This window comes from Lagopus leucura, unplaced genomic scaffold, assembly GCF_019238085.1.
Source record: "Lagopus leucura isolate 7727_CA_CO unplaced genomic scaffold, USGS_WTPT01 Super-Scaffold_100012, whole genome shotgun sequence".
NCBI lineage: Eukaryota > Metazoa > Chordata > Aves > Galliformes > Phasianidae > Lagopus > Lagopus leucura.
Window position 1 is genome coordinate 202,786 of NW_024962267.1, and position 18,934 is coordinate 221,719.

General features: G+C 37.4%; 1 protein-coding gene across 1 annotated transcript in view; it reads right to left on the reverse strand.

Annotated features, from left to right (window-relative positions):
- Positions 1 to 1,314: 1,314 nt before the first annotated feature.
- The window catches only part of ITGB6 (integrin subunit beta 6), a 47,233-nt gene continuing 29,613 nt past the window's right edge, over positions 1,315 to 18,934 (reverse strand). Inside the window, exons 12-18 of the mRNA XM_042874732.1 lie at positions 15,218 to 15,352; positions 14,603 to 15,020; positions 13,476 to 13,698; positions 11,118 to 11,215; positions 8,151 to 8,270; positions 5,769 to 5,935; positions 1,315 to 4,176 (exon numbers count right to left, since the gene is read on the reverse strand). Coding sequence (XP_042730666.1) covers positions 4,075 to 4,176; positions 5,769 to 5,935; positions 8,151 to 8,270; positions 11,118 to 11,215; positions 13,476 to 13,698; positions 14,603 to 15,020; positions 15,218 to 15,352 — 1,263 coding nt within the window. The 3' untranslated portion in view covers positions 1,315 to 4,074. The remainder of the gene's footprint in view (positions 4,177 to 5,768; positions 5,936 to 8,150; positions 8,271 to 11,117; positions 11,216 to 13,475; positions 13,699 to 14,602; positions 15,021 to 15,217; positions 15,353 to 18,934) is intronic.

The window sequence follows — 18,934 nt, forward strand, 5'->3', positions numbered from 1 at the left end:
TAGAATACAATAGGTTTTAAAATACAGCTCTATCAAAGATGCAGAGGAATGTCCTCCACCCAGAGCAGGAAACTAGCAGAAATCAAAATAAATCACTCTTAATTAGAGATTAAAAAAAAAAAAAAAAAAAAAAAAAAAGAAAAAGAAAAAGAGAGAAGGAGAGGTAATATTCGTACAGAACAGAAATTATTCACTTTGCCATGTGGTTCCAAAGATACTACTGTTATTACACTTAAAAAATTAATGTATCTTCAGCTTTAAACAAGTTGTGTGCTTTAGGTGTCATTGTATGTAAAGAATGCCATATGTAATCAATTGGACTTCCAGAAATGAGTTGCTTACGTGATTCACCCATTAACTCGCTTCCTTGAAAAGTGAAAGAATCACAGATAAAAGAATGTCCTGACATCTTCTTTCTCACATAGCATCTCAAGAAAGGTGAAGGAGGATTTATAAAATTAGCTGCTACAGTATACCAAAACATGAGAAATTTGCTGACTTTAATCAAATCATGTGAAGAAAAACAAACAAACAGACAGACGTGCTGACATGGAAAATGAAAGAAGAATTTTTTAAAAAAGTGTATTAAAATATGCATTCAATTTTACAATCTTTATTGAAGGTTCAGTAATCCTTCTTTTACAGAAAGTTGAGGTATTTACCTGTTTCTTGCAAACAGACCAAGATAAGAATTATCTCCTTTTTACTTTCAGATTGTGCATGTTATGTTTTGTCAGGCAGTAACTTCCTTATGGCCACTGCAAAAGAAACTTGGACTGCTGCATGATGGTGGACAACACAGAGTGTACCACATGCTAACACCTCACACTTGTATGCCAGGCTCATTACTCACTGGCTATAATTATAGACCAAGGTTAAATGCAGTCTGGGCAGATACAACACGGATTAACATATAAATCAAATGAAAAATCATCAATTCAATACACATTAATGAAAATACCATTCTACAAGATGTAAAAGACACACAAATACCATAAAATTGCTAATGATTTTTATTATTATTATTATTGTTATTACGTAGTTTAAGTCTTCAGTTAATAAAATTCCTATTAAAAATGTTTTGGCCACCCTCAAGGTCCAGCCCCCAGGTCAAAACAATATTTGTAAAAACAGCAGAAAGACATTTTCATCCCACTCACCACACACCAACCCACTGGTAATTTGGTGGAGTTAAAAAGGAAAAAAAGAAAAGTGAACATTTATACACATACTGCAAGATGAAAGTAATATAATTAATAAAAAGACATGAACACCACTATGTTTCTACAGTGAATGCCAATTACGATCTTGAGATCCAGTTATGTTTGTGGGGATTTTTTTTGTTTTGCTTTTTTTTTTTTTTTTTGGTAAAAATGTATGATCTAAATTAACGCTGTTAAAAGCTTGGTTCATTCCTCAGTAGCAGAGGGCTTTCTCACCAAGCCATTCTATTTACTCTCTTCTAATTGCAGTTATTTTCTTCCTGACAGCTTTGAAAGTGGCACAGCACATTTGTACTACTCTTGGTCACAGCAGGGAAACTGCAGAAGACACTGCCCAATTTCTGTATAATTTGCAGAGACATTGCTAGGAGGTTTAACTGGAGTGTAAATGTTGTCTCCCTCCCAAATTGGATCTTTGCTGACAATCAGAAGATGTAAGTGATGTGAACAGACTGCAGAATTTAGAGAAATGAAATCTCTTATAGAAACACAGAATGCAGACCAACAGACATTTTGTGTGGAATGTGAACACTACTTTGATAACAGTGTTTAAATACGGAAAAGTAGTTCAGTGTTGAAATGGGTGACCTACAGAAGAAGAGCTTTCAACACTCCCACTGAGCTGCAGAATGAACTTTATCAGAAACAGAACTTAAAAGATATTCAATAAACAGTGAAGATTTTGTTATACTTTAAAAAGTAAAAACAACAACAACAACAACAAAATACTAGGTCAGTTTCTTTCAGAAAAATATTGACATTCAATGTCTTTACTTAAAAAACAGAAGAGTAACAGATTATTCACATGGGCTAAATCTAGATTTCCCTATTCCTTTGGGCAATCCTGGCCCAAGTAGAATCTGAGACAGCCCAGGGGCCAGCTTTGCCTCCAGGGGTTTATCTGTGTATCAGGGAAGCAGGATTTAGCAACTTGCACTTATATCTTTGGCAGTTTAGTGGTTGGAAACAGGAGATAGTAAGGGAAAACAGAGGTAATAAGCAGAAAACAAGGGAAAATTTGTCTATGTACATTTTCATTTTGAGATACACAAGAGTACTGAAAAATGAAGATGTAATCTGTAATTAATCTGTTCCAGTTTAATGACAGTCATCATTCCCTTCATACTGCAATCATTTTGTATTTCTTACGTGCTCATCACAGCACCTTCTTCCCAAAGGCAGCAGATACTGTTTATTTCTCTTCGCACAGAAACATAGGTTCCATGAGTTCTAACCCACTAATAGACAGTATTAACTGGTTTGTTTAAACTAAACAATCATTGTAAACCAAAACTAATAGTTTCACTGAAACTAGATCCTCATCTGTAGCCACTGATTCCAATAGGATTTGGATCAGGCCCTAAAACAGGCATGATAGTATCAGTCTCACATCCAGTGGTTGTAGATGATACAGAGACTGAAGTTGCACAGACGTTGTAAGTATTCATTACAAAATGGACAACAAGTTTTTAGATCAAATGCATAATTTACCACAGGGAATGTACATCACCAACTGTGACTGTGCCAGTATATCTTTGTTTTCTAAGTCTTCTGAGTACTTGCATTTTGACCATCTATTCCAGAGCATTAAAAAAATGATATTAAAAAGTAAACTACACTATTGTTAGCCTAAAATAGCCCAGAACTGTAACTTTTTAATCCATTGGGTTAGCTGATGTTGTTGAGGCTTCTTTTCTTGATGTCAAGATACCAGCATTACAATTTAAGAAGTTACGGTGAGTCATTAGTACCGAGTTAAAAGTGAGATTTAAAAATCCTCAGTAGTGGCATGGAAATTAATAGCAGGTGAAATTCACTGATCTATCTATTGCTTAGTTTGGAAAAAAAAAACCCAAAGAGTAGAATATATATTATTTCACACATCAATACATGGTTTGGCTGCTGGGCATTGAAAGAACCTCTCAGTTTAGGGTTTCTCAACAAAGAACTACTGTCTTTGTGATACAAAGCCTTTGTGCTTCAGCTTTCCATGCATGTAAAGAGCCCATGCAGGAGTTCATATAATAGTCCAGCATGAGAAGTTTATTTTGAGTGCCTAATCAGGAAGTGAATGGTAAAAATCCTCTGATCTAAAACTTCTCTATTGCTGTCTCTAATTTGCAAATATTTCTCTTTTGCTATTGATCCTCTATACTGAAACTTAAAGGAAAGAGGGGGAAAGTCTTTCATACCTAGACAGAGAGCATTTATGTGAGTCAATTAGGGCTTGATTTAGCTTTCCCTGAGATAATCTTAGGGGTTTGATTCTTAAACCGCATCAAACAGAACCAATTCAAGGTCAAGGAAAGAGGGAAGTAGGAGAAAAAGGAAGAACTTCAGAGGAGTATTTTTATATACCTTAGATACATGGAAATTATGCCGTAACACACATCATTTGTTTCTGATGAAAACCTGTTCAGTTACAGAGTCAATATGAGAAACCACTGACCTCCACAGTTTAAGCAGCATTTATGAAAAATTTACCTTGTTAAATGTAAGCCAGCCCACCAAACGGACTGGTATAAATACATTCCTAAACACAAACATATCAGATTCAGTGGATGAACAAAGTCATATATAGCTCAGTATTAATGAGCTAATTTAAAATATTAGGTGATACCATTTTTTTCTGAGATGGAAGTTGTTTAATATTAAAGTTTGTAAAAAATATATTTCTTTAACCTTTACTACTATTATTATCTATAGCTCTTCCACCACAAGATACATTTTATCTAACAGAATGATTATACTGCAGTGTGCAAACAAAGAGCACATAATCAACTGAGAAGAGACAAAAATTAGTGTTTTTAGATTTCTCGACAGTAAAACTAAGTTTGTAGGGTTCAAAGTGCTAATAGAAATCTGCAGCCATGGCCCCTTTTTGCTTTTCTTGGTTCTTGTAAGTTACATTTTTGAAAGTGCTTGTTGAACCTCTGTACAGTGGGTTTGTTTCCTAAAAAAAGAAAAGAAAAATAAAAGAAAAGAAAATAATTCAGAGTTTAACTGTCTTCAGCTGCAAGCTTGTATTGTTGCAAACCACCATCTTTAATTTTGCAAGAGCAGAGAGGATGCCTTCCTTGAACAGGTTTCTCTGTTTTGTATCTATGCAAAGTTTTATCATCTGAAATACCTTTGGAAATAAATTGTGTGGCCTCAAAAAGGCATTGTATAACAATGTCTTTTGTTTCTCTGAAGCCTGCTATCTTACCGTTTTTATGCAGTGGAAAAACATCCTACATTCAATGCCCCAGTCATAATTTTATAGTATCACATCCTCCTCCCACTGTTACTTCCCCATTGCAAAGTGTTCTGGTCTTTCTTTGTACAGAAGTTATTTTGTACTTTTCATCATTTCAGTATAGACTTTATTGGTGTTCTGATATTCCAAGCCACTAAAAATGAGCCCACCCTGAGGCAGTGCAAGTCAGCGTATGGGCACAAAGGCCCTAGTCTGCTGCCCAGATTAAAGTAATGCACACGCTCAAACAATGCCTTACCAAATAGATCTGATCTTTGCGTACTAAACATGGCTCAACCATTCTAAAAACACAAAGAATACACAAACATTGAGAAAACAGCCGTGAGATGGGAGGTGCAACTTGTCACAGCCTTCATGTGTGAGCCACGCCAACTACTGCATGTTGGGAGAAGGGCAAGTCCCACCTGGGCTCCTTCTACTGGCTTCTCACCATTCTCTTTGTATCATTTCCTTCTGTGTCAGAAAATGAAATATTTCTGTCTACTGTTGCCTTCCCTTTTCTCTTACCCTGACCCTCCTAAAGGATTACGAAAACTTTCTCAAGAGGTCTTGCCTGTAACAAACTAATTTTTCTTGTCAAAGAAACTGAAAGGCAGGCAGTGTCCATTCTTGCAGAAATGTTGCAATCCTTGGTTTTGTAGAGGAGTGCAACAAAGTAAACTGTAGCATATTGCATATCCTCCTGGCACCCATCAGAAATGCTTACTCAACATCTTTTTTTTTTTTTTTTTTTTTTTCTTCAGAAAGTCTGAAAAGTTGTAGAAACATTACTGAAGAACAAGAAAGCCAAGGACAAAGGGGAAATAGGAAAAAGGAACATGGTACTTGCATTAGACCTATGCAAGATATAGATAGAAGCTAAGGGTAGATCATTCTGTCCTTTTATATACATTTTGGGCAGTGTACACTGCTGTGTAAGCTGTTACAGAGGGCACTGGTAACCTCTCTTTTGTACAGCAGGCTTTGCTTCTGAGGAGCATGCTTCTCACAATTGCATAGACAGTGACCAACTATGCTCAGATTAATCAAAAGTGAGGTACTAATTAAACAAACAAACAAACAAAAAATGAACCAACTAATAGAATGTTATCTCCTCAACTTACACATGGAAGAAATTAAACCAGGAGGTGGAACTCTGGCTATTTTTCATCTCTAAATTAAAAGTAATGAAAATCTACCAGTAAAATCAATCCATTTAAAAGAACACAACCAAGACTTTTAAGGGCACTTGTGCCTCATGAAATAAAAATGAAGAGCCTTGTGTAAAATTAGTACATTTAACATACCGTTTGCCATTTAACTTTTGATTTTTCTGCTTCAAACTTGGCCACTTCTTTTCGATCTTGAACTGACACCATCAATTTCCATATACAAAGTAACACAATGCCAATCAGAAGGATAGCAAGGGTGACGCCCACCATTATCATTGGGATGTTTGGAAGCTCTGGGCAATCTGTGGAAAGACAAACAATTATGAGTGTGGATATCCAAACAATAAGTTTTAGGCAATTAAAGACAGCCAAGAAGCATTCTATTCTCATTTGCTGGAAACTGAGCATGCCTTTTCTTTCAAGTCCATATAATTTTACTCTTATCAGCTTGCTAAATAACTGAAAAATATTGCCTTGAAATGTAAAAAAAAAATTCTTGCTAACTACTTCCACTGCTATTTTGGCACGTTTAGCTGTCGTATCTGAATGCAGACTCAGATTTTGAGGAGGAAAGTTAGAACATTGTTTTCAAATTTATGTCATCATAATTCTAAAAAATAGGACTATTTTGACAAAATCATGAATTTTTAAACATACAGCTGAAGTTTTACTTCATCTGACTCATATTCAGACTGTCGTAGAGGAAACAGTCCCAGGTATATATGTATCAGTGTAAAGGTACCAGTGATATTGAGAAAAAGGAGGAAACTGCATTTCAGTCACGAAAACAAGGAGGAAAAACATCAGATTTGCTGAAAAGCAAAAAGTACAGAACTTCACTAAATTCTGTTGAATCTCACAACAGCTAAGCAGAAGTCTTGAACTACCGTGTTCAGAAGCACATGGTTCTACTGCATCTGAAATGCTTAGTTCATCTGTGACAGTCTTGTAGAAATTCAGTGTCAAAGTAACAGTAGGGAAAAAGAACTTTGTTCTGTAACACTGCCAGAGTGACATGTTCAGTTCTTCAGTTTGAAGGAATTTCACATTTCAAGTTTTCCAGTAAGTTTTATTGTACAGCATTCCAAAGACAAAAAAAAAAAAAAAAAAAAAAAAAAAAAAAAAAAGTTAATTAAAATAGCACATAGGAAGACTGTCATCTGCTTCAGTGATGCAGAGGGAGGCTGGAGGGAGTTGTGTTCACCTAGCTGAAGAGGTGAAGTACTTCACTACCGGCGACTTGAATTTGATGAGTTGTGTTAGAATGGGAGCCAAATGAAGTACTTAATAGGTAAATATGGTTTTAAACAGGAAGCATGATTTCAAAAAAAGATACCAAACAAAGATAGCCTGAGTCAGGCTTCTAAATACCACAGATGACAAGGGGCAAAGAGAGAGCTAGACTAAATGCAAAAAGAAAGTAGAATGGATTTAATAAAGACACAATCTTTCAGTAGCTTACCCTTATTTATTAGAAGTATAGTTTACAAACAAATGTGTTTCTGTAATTTAAATGTTTGTTATAACTTCTTTTCTTCAATCATAACCTATATAAAACCAGACTATAGAAGCAGTTTTTTGTGCAGTGAAATCACCATCATTATCACATGTATGCTAGAGTAAAGCTACACACAGGGTTAACAAAATATATGACACTTGAACCAACTAAACTAAATTAAAAGTCTGCATGGCTTTCCATAAAATATGATCAATATTTGGCACTGAGACACTGGGGGTGTCAGAAAAAAATGCATTTTTTTGCTTGGAGACCAAATTTTTTGGCAGCTGAGAAGCGGTGCCTGTGTTCTCTCCTGTCCCACAAGGTGAGGAGCTTTACTGAAATAGTAAAAGTAGTGAAATAGTAGTTAAAAAAAAATAAAGAAAGAAAGATAGAAAAGAAAAAAAAATAAAATGTAAAAAGATCTATTGAATATCTGTTATATGGGCAGTGCATTCAAAATTGAATAATGCAACATTAAAGATAATTACAAAGATATTCCAGCATTTCATCAGGTAGGTGATGCAGTCAGATACTGTCTTTTGAGTGTTTGCCACTCAATCTGTAAAGTGTATGTTATTTCAAAATGGGTTATCGTTTTCTCATATAATCAGAGGACATTTGTTATCATCATCTGCACAGGACTTTAGAAAAGTTAACAAACTCTTGCAGCTCTGAGGGTGATAAAGGATTTATTGGTAGGAAACTTGAGAGGAGAGGTGAAGTGGCTTGTTTCATGCCATTGAGAGAGCCTGAGTGCAGAGTTCAGCAAAGTCTGATTAATCCAATGGATCATTCTGCCCATTTTCCATGACAGGCCAAGCATTTATTTTACTGTAGTAGCATTGAGTAAATGGTTTGGGAGGTGCTCTTTTGCCTGGGCAGAGCAGAGCTGCAAACACAAGGAGGTGCAGTGCTGTTTAGAAAAGCTCAGCTTCTTGTGTTGCTGGAACTGGTTGTTTCTCCCATCTGTGTTTTCAAATTAGATGTCATGTAGAAAAGGTAACATAATTGCTTACCTTTTTGCTTTATGCTGTGTATGACTGTCTTGCCCTGCTCATCCTCAGCCAGAAGAAAAGTGGTTATACATTCATTTTCCCCCTGCAAAGAGCAAGGAATGGATTTATCCTCTGAAAAATCTGCAAAGGAGGAAAAAAATCATCCATTAGATCAAACGGACTTCAGCATGCAATAACAAGAGAGATTGCTGGCATAATTTTTATCATAACCTCTGTGTAAAGCGAAGAGTAAAAGAAGAAAACAGAAGTACCCTCAGAATTTCAGTGGAAGTGCTTCCAAAATGCTTAAGAGTCAGCTGCTTGGGAAACGTCCCCAGTTATAGGACAAAGTAAGCAGCATGTTCTCTTTGGTTTAGAACTATTTCTCACATGCCTAGAATTTTCATTTCTTCTATTTCTTCCATTTCAGAAGTAGATGTGCATATGTTGACCAGAAATGGATGTGGATAAAAGGACTGCCATTTATTTCTTCCTTCTCTCAAAGGCAAGAGGGAGGCAGGAGAAACTGGCTGTGACAGGCAGTGTAAACAAAGGACAGTATGAAGCAAAGAAGAGGACTGAAAATTCAGACTGCAGGTCCACAAGTGCTGTGGCTGAATGCTTATTGAGTTTCCATAAAACCCATTATTTAAGGACCATTGGAAAGCTAAGTATGCTTTCAATACATTTTTAGAAAAAACTTCTTAGATTTCTATTTGTAGAGGCAAGAAAAAACAGTAAAGTTCTCAAACATTTATTTAAAAAGAAATATATTACGTCTATACAATCCTTGTACTGTTTCTTACCCAGTCAAAACTCCTACTGAAATTTCATAAGCAACTGTGTCAAAAGTATTTAGTTCTCGGACTTTAATAGCAAGGAAGAGTAATGAAATATAAAGTAGGAACCTGACAAGGATAATAGATTTTAAAGAATCTATCATGCATAAAGAAATAAATGCTCACTTTTTATCATAAGTAAAGCATAAAAAGAGTTTTATAGCAAAGAGTAGAAGGAGTATGAAAGCACAATCAGTTGAGAGCCTTCTTATGAAGTGAGAACCGTATCTGGTTGGATGTTACTGGAAACTTGGTCTTGATCTGTGATAATTTTGTACTTAATCTGTTGCCTGTCCTTGATGTCAGAGCAATGTGTTAAGGCGACAGTTGGACAAGACATGCTGATTTGTCAAGATTTGCTTTTGTTGACTGAGCGCACTCAATTAATGACACTCTCTGCCAGGTCACAGTTCCAGTAATGCTATCACAGGTTTTGCAATATTTGTTGTTTCCCAACTCCTTTAAGCAAGCAGATCCAAAGAATCCAATGAGGGGAGATTTAGATTGGATATAAGGAAGATGTTTTTTATTACAAGTTTAGGTTAGTTCAATGTCATAATTGGAGACCATGGGATGTAGAAATCTGAGTATGTTCACGGACATAGAATTGAATGCAAAGATGCCAGTTTGGGCTATTCAGAATCCAACTTATGCTTAGTATTTTTACCCCTCTGATGTTATTTCTAGGACGAGATATTGAGTGAAGACTAAAGAATGGACAATTCCTAGGTGCAAAAATTCACTCAGATAGGTAAACTTTTCTTTGTGGCTCCCCAGCTCTTGTCACTGTGTTGCAACATATGTGTGCAAAAGAAAGAGTAAACCTTTTTATCTAGCCTAGGGTTATTTATGTTTTTTCAAAATGCTACGACAAATTAAAGAAGCTGAAATATAAAGTAGAAAGAAGCATTATGCTACCATATAAAATCATGATAAACATATGTCTTAAATACTGCGATGATCTACATAAACTATTTTCAAAATATTTTTGTTTAGGGAATATGGTTTTGATTTCAAGATTTTTAATTGTATAATTTTTTTTTAATTATTTTATTTTTTCCACCTTTGGGACATCTTAATGAGGCTACCTCATTACCAAAACTAATCCTCTGAAGTATTTGACATGTATTTAAGATGAAACACCTTCCTTACAAGGGAAATACTTGCCACTTTCAAACTCTGTATTACAGAGGAAAACCATTTAAAAAAAAAAAAAAAAACAAAACAAACAAACAAAAAAGCTGGAGATTTGTTGGAAAGATATGCATCCATGAAATGTTTGCAAATATGCAGATGAGTTTCCAACAGTTTATACGTTTTGTTCTTTATTTATGCATACAGTATTCTGTGTTACCATCGTAAGTATCATGCTTGCTATATAATTTAACGCTAACACTAAATGCTGTGTATAGTGCATGTATGTCCTACCTCAGCTACCAATTGCTTTTTGCCATAGGGCTGTGTTTGCTTTATTCAGAATAAATAGAGCCTACCTGCACTACAGGCAAGCATCCTCCTTTGTAGGACAGAAAAATGCCCTGATGCACTCTTCCATGTAAAGTTATGTTTTTTACCAAATATAACACTTCATTCCAGGTCAGTTCCTGCTGCAGGAATTCCTGTTGATGGAGTGCAACTCTAAATTACTGCGAGTAACTGAAAGAAAATATGCTTAGCCCTTAGGACACCAGAAATGTCTCAAAAAAGCCTGACAAGAAGAACATATTTGCGACAGGTTAAAGGATTGTGTCTGATTGCAGATGGTAATCAACCATCTGCATAAGGACTGGAGTCAGGTTTTGAATTTGTATGGCAAAAGAAGCCCCACTGGAACCTACGGTACAGGTGTGACAACTACAGGGACTTTCATCAGCCACTGATTTGCAGGAACTGGTACTTAAATTCTGTTCTTTCTTACATAAGCTGCTTAGCAAGTAGGTGCAATCCAATGAGTTAATTAACCTGGAGGGTTAATGCCAGTCCTGATCTGCATTCCCTACTTACAGCAGAACAACCGCAGACGGCTTGCTTTATGAGCCCTAATATAATTCTACAGCAGAAAAACAAAGCTACTTTCAAAGGTAAAATTACCAGAAGTGGAAGCTATCACTGATCACCCACACACCAAAAAGAGATTGAGTATACAAACCCTCTGCAGTGCTGACAGTTGCATCAACTGATTTGCATTTTTCATTGCATTCTCCCTGCAGCTTGTCATCAGAAGCCAAATGACATTCCACACAGCTCCTGTAGAAAATAATTCAGCAGCTCATCCATCTCTGTCTGTCCCAAAGTACTGATATAAAAGCAACTACGTACGCATCTGCATTTTAAAAAGAAGCTAAACAAAAGGTCTTGTGCTATGGATACAGTGGTTCTCAGAAATACGATAGGTATTGTCACTAAAAAAAAAAAAAAAAAAAAAAAAAGGCCACCCAAAAAAAAACAGCACTACCTGAATAAAGGTATTGTGAATAAGCTCTCTCTTGTCCTCTTTCTCTCCCAGCTTATTAGCTACCAGACAGAACCCCAGGCAAAATTATTCATGTGGTACTATCAAAGACATGAGGTTACTCAGACATAACATTCATTTTCAAGTATAAATATTCTGAAGTAAGCTTACACTAAATACCAGCCCAAGGAATGTCTATCAGATGAAAAATATTTGAAATTGACTTCAGTGAGATCAAGCTGGGGCACCTACTATAAGTCTTCCTTTGTTGAAAGTCTACTGAATAATGTATTTAAACACAGTTCAGGTGTCTCGACAGATGTCTCTCGAATGTGATTGCTTGTCTCAGGAATTACTTAGACGCTAATTATACTAATGCATTTATTGGAAAAGAATTTTCAAATCATTTACTTCATTTAACAAAGTGATGGCTAAAATATTTTAAACTACAGAGTCTAAACCAATTCTGTAAACCAAGTCTGTAAAAATCTTCCCAGAAACGCAATGTGAACTTTCATAAATTCAGAGTTCATTCATGGGGAGAAAAGGGCAAAAATGTAACAGAATTCATAAATGAAAAATTTTGATGAAGAACATATCTTGCTGATTCTGCACAATTAGCTTTGGTCAAGTTCAGGAGTTGAGACTCTAAGAACAGCCCTGAAGTACATAGGGAAAGTAAGAAAGATTTTCCTTTCTCAGCTTAGAGAAAGGAAAAGAGAATAACAGCAACAAAACGTCTCAGGAAAACCTGGCCATCTGCTGTTGCACTGAATTACATATATCCACGAGAATATGCTGAGGCTGCTGAGATTATCTTCTCACGATGGAGATGACCTCAACACTCACTCTGGAGATGCTGAATAGTCAAGGTGAGTAGGTAATGGGATAGCCTCTATCTCATGGAGACAAATTGAGTGTTGTTGGTATTTTTGCCATGTTTTCCATGTTTCCTCATGCTACCACTCTCCTTTTCACAGCCATTAATCTCAATCCCCTCTGACCTGTCCTCCTGGCACTCTTGGTTACCCTACCCCAGACTGCCAAGTGTTACACTGGCTGCTCCTGCCCCACATCTCAGCAACGGAAGTAACTGCCATGGAGACAAAAGATCTGACACTGCACAGAGTATGTATGTTTAAATAGGCTAATGCAATGCTCACCATGTAATTCAATACTTACTATTCTCTGCTAAACTGGGCAGAGCAAGGCAGCAGCATTGAACTTTGTGTTTCAAGCACCTGCGTGTAGAAGTTTCTTTACTTAAACTGTGCTCACTATGGCCAATGTGCATGAGCTTTGAACAAAATGACTGGCTTGCTTTTGTGTGTCAAATGTAGTGCTAGCATAAATGGTGATTATATTGTGTGCCACAGAAGGGTTTCTTAGCTCAGCTATAGGGTGGACTGGAAAGACAGGCATGAAAATGCAGTGGTGTAGAGCTGGTGTGGAGGAGGAATGGGCCTCCACTTTAAGCAACTAGGCATGACATAGTCACAAAACAAGATAGTTGGGCCTCCTTAATTCAATCAAGATTAACTCAATTTGTAAATATGCATGTTCATAGCTTGAGCAGACAACATCACCTTATTAGTTCATGTGTTTGTGAACAAATGCAAATTTCAAAAATTTATGAGTTTCTTCCCTGTGAGTCCTCATTAATTTGCCCAAGTGACTTCTGTTGGGATGGTTTCATTCTGCACTGTGGACTGGAAGGAAACTGATCTGTATTTGTCTGAAGTTATCAGATATTCAGACTAAGAATCAGATTCTGATTCTTAGTATAGCCAGGGACAGTACTGGAAGTGCTTTACTTGTGCTGCTTGAAGGTGATTAAATTGTTTTCCTCCACTTTTTTTTGTTTTTGTTTTTGTTTTTACAAGAATCATACTCTTGTTCATGTATGAGTTATGATTACTCCTTTCAACAGACAAGAGGCTCTTGGGTTTCAGTCTGTAAATCCAACCTGCTGTTGTGGCAATAAACACATTGCTGAGGCATTTTGGGAAATAGCTCAATAACATCAAAATCAGAGACATAAAACCAGCAGCTTACCTTCTGGAACTGCAAGGGTCACCACACAGTGGGCATTTTTCACATGTTTGGCCTGAGGCCCCTGGATGAATGCACACACACGACCCGCAGATGCATTCACCTCTCCCGCTGCATAGCGTTCCATCCTCAGAAATGCAGGAGCTGGTGTCAGTTGTGCAATTACAGTATTCACCAGTCCACCCACTGTGGCACACGCATTCGCCACAGTCACAGTCTCCATTGCCTGGAAAACCATTTATTATTTATTACTGCAGCTAAGTCTTTCAATATGAATTGGAATGACAGCCTTTAAAATCATTCTTAATAACAGATATTTTCTCTATTCCAACACTTCTCACTCTTAAACCTCTTTCTTCCTCTCCTCTGTATTTCAGTCTTAAGCTAGTGGATCAAATTTTCACTTAGGCTGGCTGCAAGCCAGCACAACTCTGTTCTCTTCACTGGAGTCTTCCACAAAGATTGTTATCTCCCAAGAGTGCACAACTTAATGGATAAATCCTGTTTCATTTCCAGCAGCATGAATGCAGCCTATCTATTCAGCACAATCTCACTGCTGGTTCCTGCTTATTCAATACTATTCCCATTGTTTCAGTAGAATCACTACTGATTGATGATTGTAGAGCTCAGGAAAAAATGACTAACACAACTCCTCACATTCTGATTGTATCATACTCACAGAAGCCAGAACAGCTGGAATCATCTGGATTACTGGGTTAAATTATATTACATACAATATATGTAAATCAGAATGTGTCCCAAAATGGTTAGGAACGTCAGAGTGAAGTTGTACACTGCTTCACATCAGTGTATGTCAATAAACTTCACTAAACTTCTTTAAAGCTACAGCCATTACAACCGCTAAAACTCTAACCCATTGTGATAGAGGAGGGTACAGTCCAATAAAGTGATACCAGCTTCTATGAGCTGTGGTGTGGCTGAAGATGTTCCATTAAAAAATTTCAAAATAGGGTAAAAAATATATTTTAAATCTAAGGATCATGCTACTTTTACGCATACTGATTGTAATCAAATATATAACCAAAAAAGAACTTCGCATGCTCGTAAGTAAGAGGGATACAACAGTGCTCTAAATCACAGACACTAGACACAACCCACAGGGAGCTTACCTCCACACTGAAGCCCTCTGTGTCTCACACACGAGAAGTCATCACACTCACAATGCGCTCCGTAAACTCTTCCATACATGGATGGGTGGCAAACACACTGCCCGCAATAGCAGCTGCCTCTCCCGCTGCAGGAGCTCTGCTCCACAGAGCCCTTGCAGGATCCAGTGCTGAGAGCATTCTCATCACACTCGCAGTGTGGACCCATGTACCCGGGGTGGCAGACGCACACTCCGCACTCAAAAGTGCCTTTCCCCTTGTTGCATTTCGAGCTGTTCCTCTCAGCCTTGGCCTGGCAGCTGCAGCTGCACTGAGGGAGGATTTCCATTTCCAGCATGTCACTGAGACCCACTGGTTTTATCACAACATACCTGGTGGTTTTATCACAAGTGGGCAGACTTATGGTCACATTGAAAGAGACCTGGAAGAGAAAATGGTGTCTGCATACATAGAGTGCAGGGTATTCTGAAAATATATGCATAACATGGTACAAGAGTTTCTCTGCTTGAAGGAAGATTATTAAAAAAACAAAAAAAAAAAACAAAAACCCCAAACTTTTTATACAGGTGCTTTAAATTCCTATGAATTAATATTTTTGGGAATCTGTTCCTTACTTACTGTGTCTCCCACTTTCACATGAGAGCATTTCCTCTGATGTGGAAAAAAGGTCCCATTGTTACAGATGGCAGTGAAAGAGAGATCGAGTCCTTCTGTGTCCCCCAAGACCTCCAGCTCTACTTCGGACCTCAGCTCCTTCAGGGAAAAGGAGTGTGATGAATGAAGAGATAACACTGCCACACGCAGCTGATGTCCTGTGTCTGTGTGATGTGGACTGTAACTTATCCCAGCTACACAGGAGTAGATGTGTTTGGCTTTGGCACTTTATTTACATACTCAATTGCAAGAAAAATGGAGAATGAGTGAGACAAAGAAAGGGCCGACAGAGACGGCTTTCAGCTCAAAGCCACAGAGTCCTATCAGTTTAATATCCGGTATCACGGTGCTTATTTCCTGCTCTTGTAGAAGAACAAATCAACATTTTATTAAATCATCTTTCATTATTAAGTACTCCATTGACTAATACAGGCTTTCTTTAACTCTGGTCTTACTGAGGAATGGATTTGTGCCTCTGTTTGCTTTGCTAGCTCCAGGCTTTTCTTGATTAGCCAGCAATCAATATTTCTTCCTTGTTATCTCTGCTCTTAGAATCAAACCTCACAATCTCCCTTCCAGTTTGGCAAGCTCCAAGCTCAGTTTTGCCTCATTGTGGGCCTCTGTACCTTTACCTGATGTTTGCAGGACAAGAGCCAGAGCCTATCCCCACAATTAGCTCACCTAGCCTAGTAGCTCATTCTGTTCTCCTTTCTCACCCAATAGAAATTTTGGTTTCCTGAGTTGTCGGCGATGTTTCAAGCTGTGTTCAATAGTGTTGTCATTTCTTAAGTAAATTTGTTAAATCAAACTTTCATTTCTTAAATGAAAAAGGCTCTTAAGCTCACCTCCTGAATACTCTCATATCCTCTATTTTAATATATATTTAACTTCAAAATATTTTTATAGCAACTTAGGTTACACAACTTAGCCTTAATCCAAAGCCTGTAGCAGGACATGGGGAAATTCCCTATGACTTCATCAACTCATCAATCCAGTAAATGGAAATTTTTCAAAAGCACCTTAGCAATCACAGAGCAGAAGTCTTACTGACTTAGCTTTGTGCTCTTGCAAGCTTAATTGCTTTACAGAACACCCACTGTACTTCAATCAGGGCATGAGGATCTTGCTGATCTTCCTTCAGTGAGTCATTCAGTAAAGGCATCAGGATGATTCACTGGAGTAAAGGTCTGGGAAGGTTAAAAAAGTGATGCTGACTGAAACTAAAGGAGACTAGTTACAGGCCTACACAGACAGCATCTCCCTGTCCTTGTACACATCCTGGATTCTCTGGAATTTTTTCTCGGGGGTGAGACTGGGTTCTTTTTTAAATGTCTTTTGGAAAACCTGGTCAGTAAACCAAAGCACTTTAAAAAAGGATAGCAACACATCCTGCAGGGTGTGTTTGCATAACATCCAGTGCTCTTTCCACCATGCAATCCATGCACTAGCCATCAGGCTGTTCATTTTGGTAGCTCTGGATGAGTTCAGTTTTTCCCCTTCATTTGTCCTGGAGTTGCTTATGCTGCTATTGGGCCAATGTAGAGATTCTTAGATAATGGTTTGTTTGGACTCCCACCAAAGGACCAAATATAGCGAACCTTAAGGTAAAACTGTGAGACTTTGCATGTATTAATGTTATATCACTGAATGTTCTCTCAGCTGCAAAATTACTACACCCAAGCACAATACATCCATGAGAGAAACTTAAATGCTGCTGAACACAAAAGTGTAATACATTGATTGAGTCGTGGTGTCTGTACCAGTTCACTTATGATTCCCTTTTCATTTAAACATATTATTTCTTTGTGTTATTGTTGTGTAAGTTAAAAAGGAGCAATGCACTGAAAAAAAAAAGTTAAATATTTCTAAAATGGTAAAATCTTGAAATAACCTCAATCAAAATGCTTGATACCTGTCCCAGTGCAAGTTAGAGTGCAACTCTGCAATACAAAGCCAAACAGAATAAAGCAGGCAGAAATATGCTTTCAGGAGAAAATGAATCATACTTAACATGAGAACGCCTTGTAACAAACATTTTGACAGCTCAGACTTTCTTGACTTGTTTACTTCTTCTCTGAAGCTTTTCGATAATGGTGCACGGTAAACATTATTAACAAATCTTGTGTTTGTACAGCAAAGGCTGTAGAGTACTTTAAAAGTGTTAAAAGATAGAGCCTAACACTACTCATCTGGGAAAATAGTTATTTACTTTGTTTTTGCAGGTGAAAAACCATAAACTCTGAGTGTTGAACTGCACTGCTAGGAGTAGTGTAAAAGGTTTACAACAAAACTGGAATATGTCAAATAAGGCGTTTTTCAGTGTTTCCTGCTTGGAAAGGATTCAGTCATGAGGCAATAAGGTTGTTAACCTTAAAGGCTAAGCGTAATAAAACGGGCTCTGGGAAATTCTCAAATTGTGACATGTTGCTACTCGTACAGTTTGTATGGTGCAAAACATACATGAGCTCTTAAGAACCTATGAGCAACTGGTGGATGGCCCAGACATGCTGTACCTGCGCTAGGACAGGATGAGCTGTGGCCCAGAGGCAGGAGCCCAGCTCCAGTAGCCTCCTTCCAGCTGCTCCAGGACAGACTAAGCACTGAGCTCCTTGCTTCCTCCAGATCCTGCCCACAGCTGGCTGAACCTGGGATGGTGCAAGTGAACTTTGTACTGCAGGAGACAGAAAATATCAGCATGTTCAAGAAGAGGAGTAGAAAAAAAAAAAAGGAAAGAAAAGGAAGAAGCCAGGCTAGCATTCTGTCCCTCATCACCATTTCCTATTGCCATTGGAGAAAAAACAGCGCTGTGCTGGATGGATCATGCAGGTCATGTCTTCTGCTCGTATTTCTTAGGAAGGATAGGCTTACTGTTGTTCTGAGATAGAAAGGAGAAATGCTCTTCATTCTAACTGGCAAATATGAACAGTGAGAATGTCAAAAAATAAAAACCTTCCCAGCATCTAACAAGACCGAAGTTTCCATAACAATGCAACTAGAGGAAATGAGGAGGAAATACTGTTAAGCACATAATATAACATTACAGTAAAATCACCAGGACATGTCACTGGGACAATTATTTTACATTTTCCCCATATTTGTTGGACAAAATCTGGTGTTTCAGCTATTAAAGGCAGTAACATCTGTCTTTCTGTCAGAGCCCCATCCTCAAGAAATCCAGATGTGCCAACTGACAGGTCAAACTCCAGAATTGAAATCCGGACACCACTGCCCATTTAGGGCTAACTGTACTTCTGACAATTGTTTCTCCTTAATCATTATAATGCATTGACCCCACCAAAAAAAGCCTTACAGTTCTTTGCTCATCTAAATTTTCCATAGGAAAGAATGATATTTTGTATTTCATTTTAAAATCGCAATCAATTATGCTGCACTTAGTAGACTTGAAAAATTTGTTTTGCTTTTCTATTATTATGTCCAAAATAATTTGGGGGCATAATAATAACTATATTATGCTGCAGGTAAGAGGAAGATCAGAAAAACAAATCAACCAGCCAACCCAGAAAGAAATAGAAAATGCCCTTCGCAAAGCATTATTTTTCATTGTAGCCAAAAGTTAGAGCAAGTTTCTAATAAAAAGGAGGATAAAAAGGAGTAAAGAGAAAACTCTGTGACATATCGACATATAAGAAGATGTACATATATATGTATGTGTGTGCATGT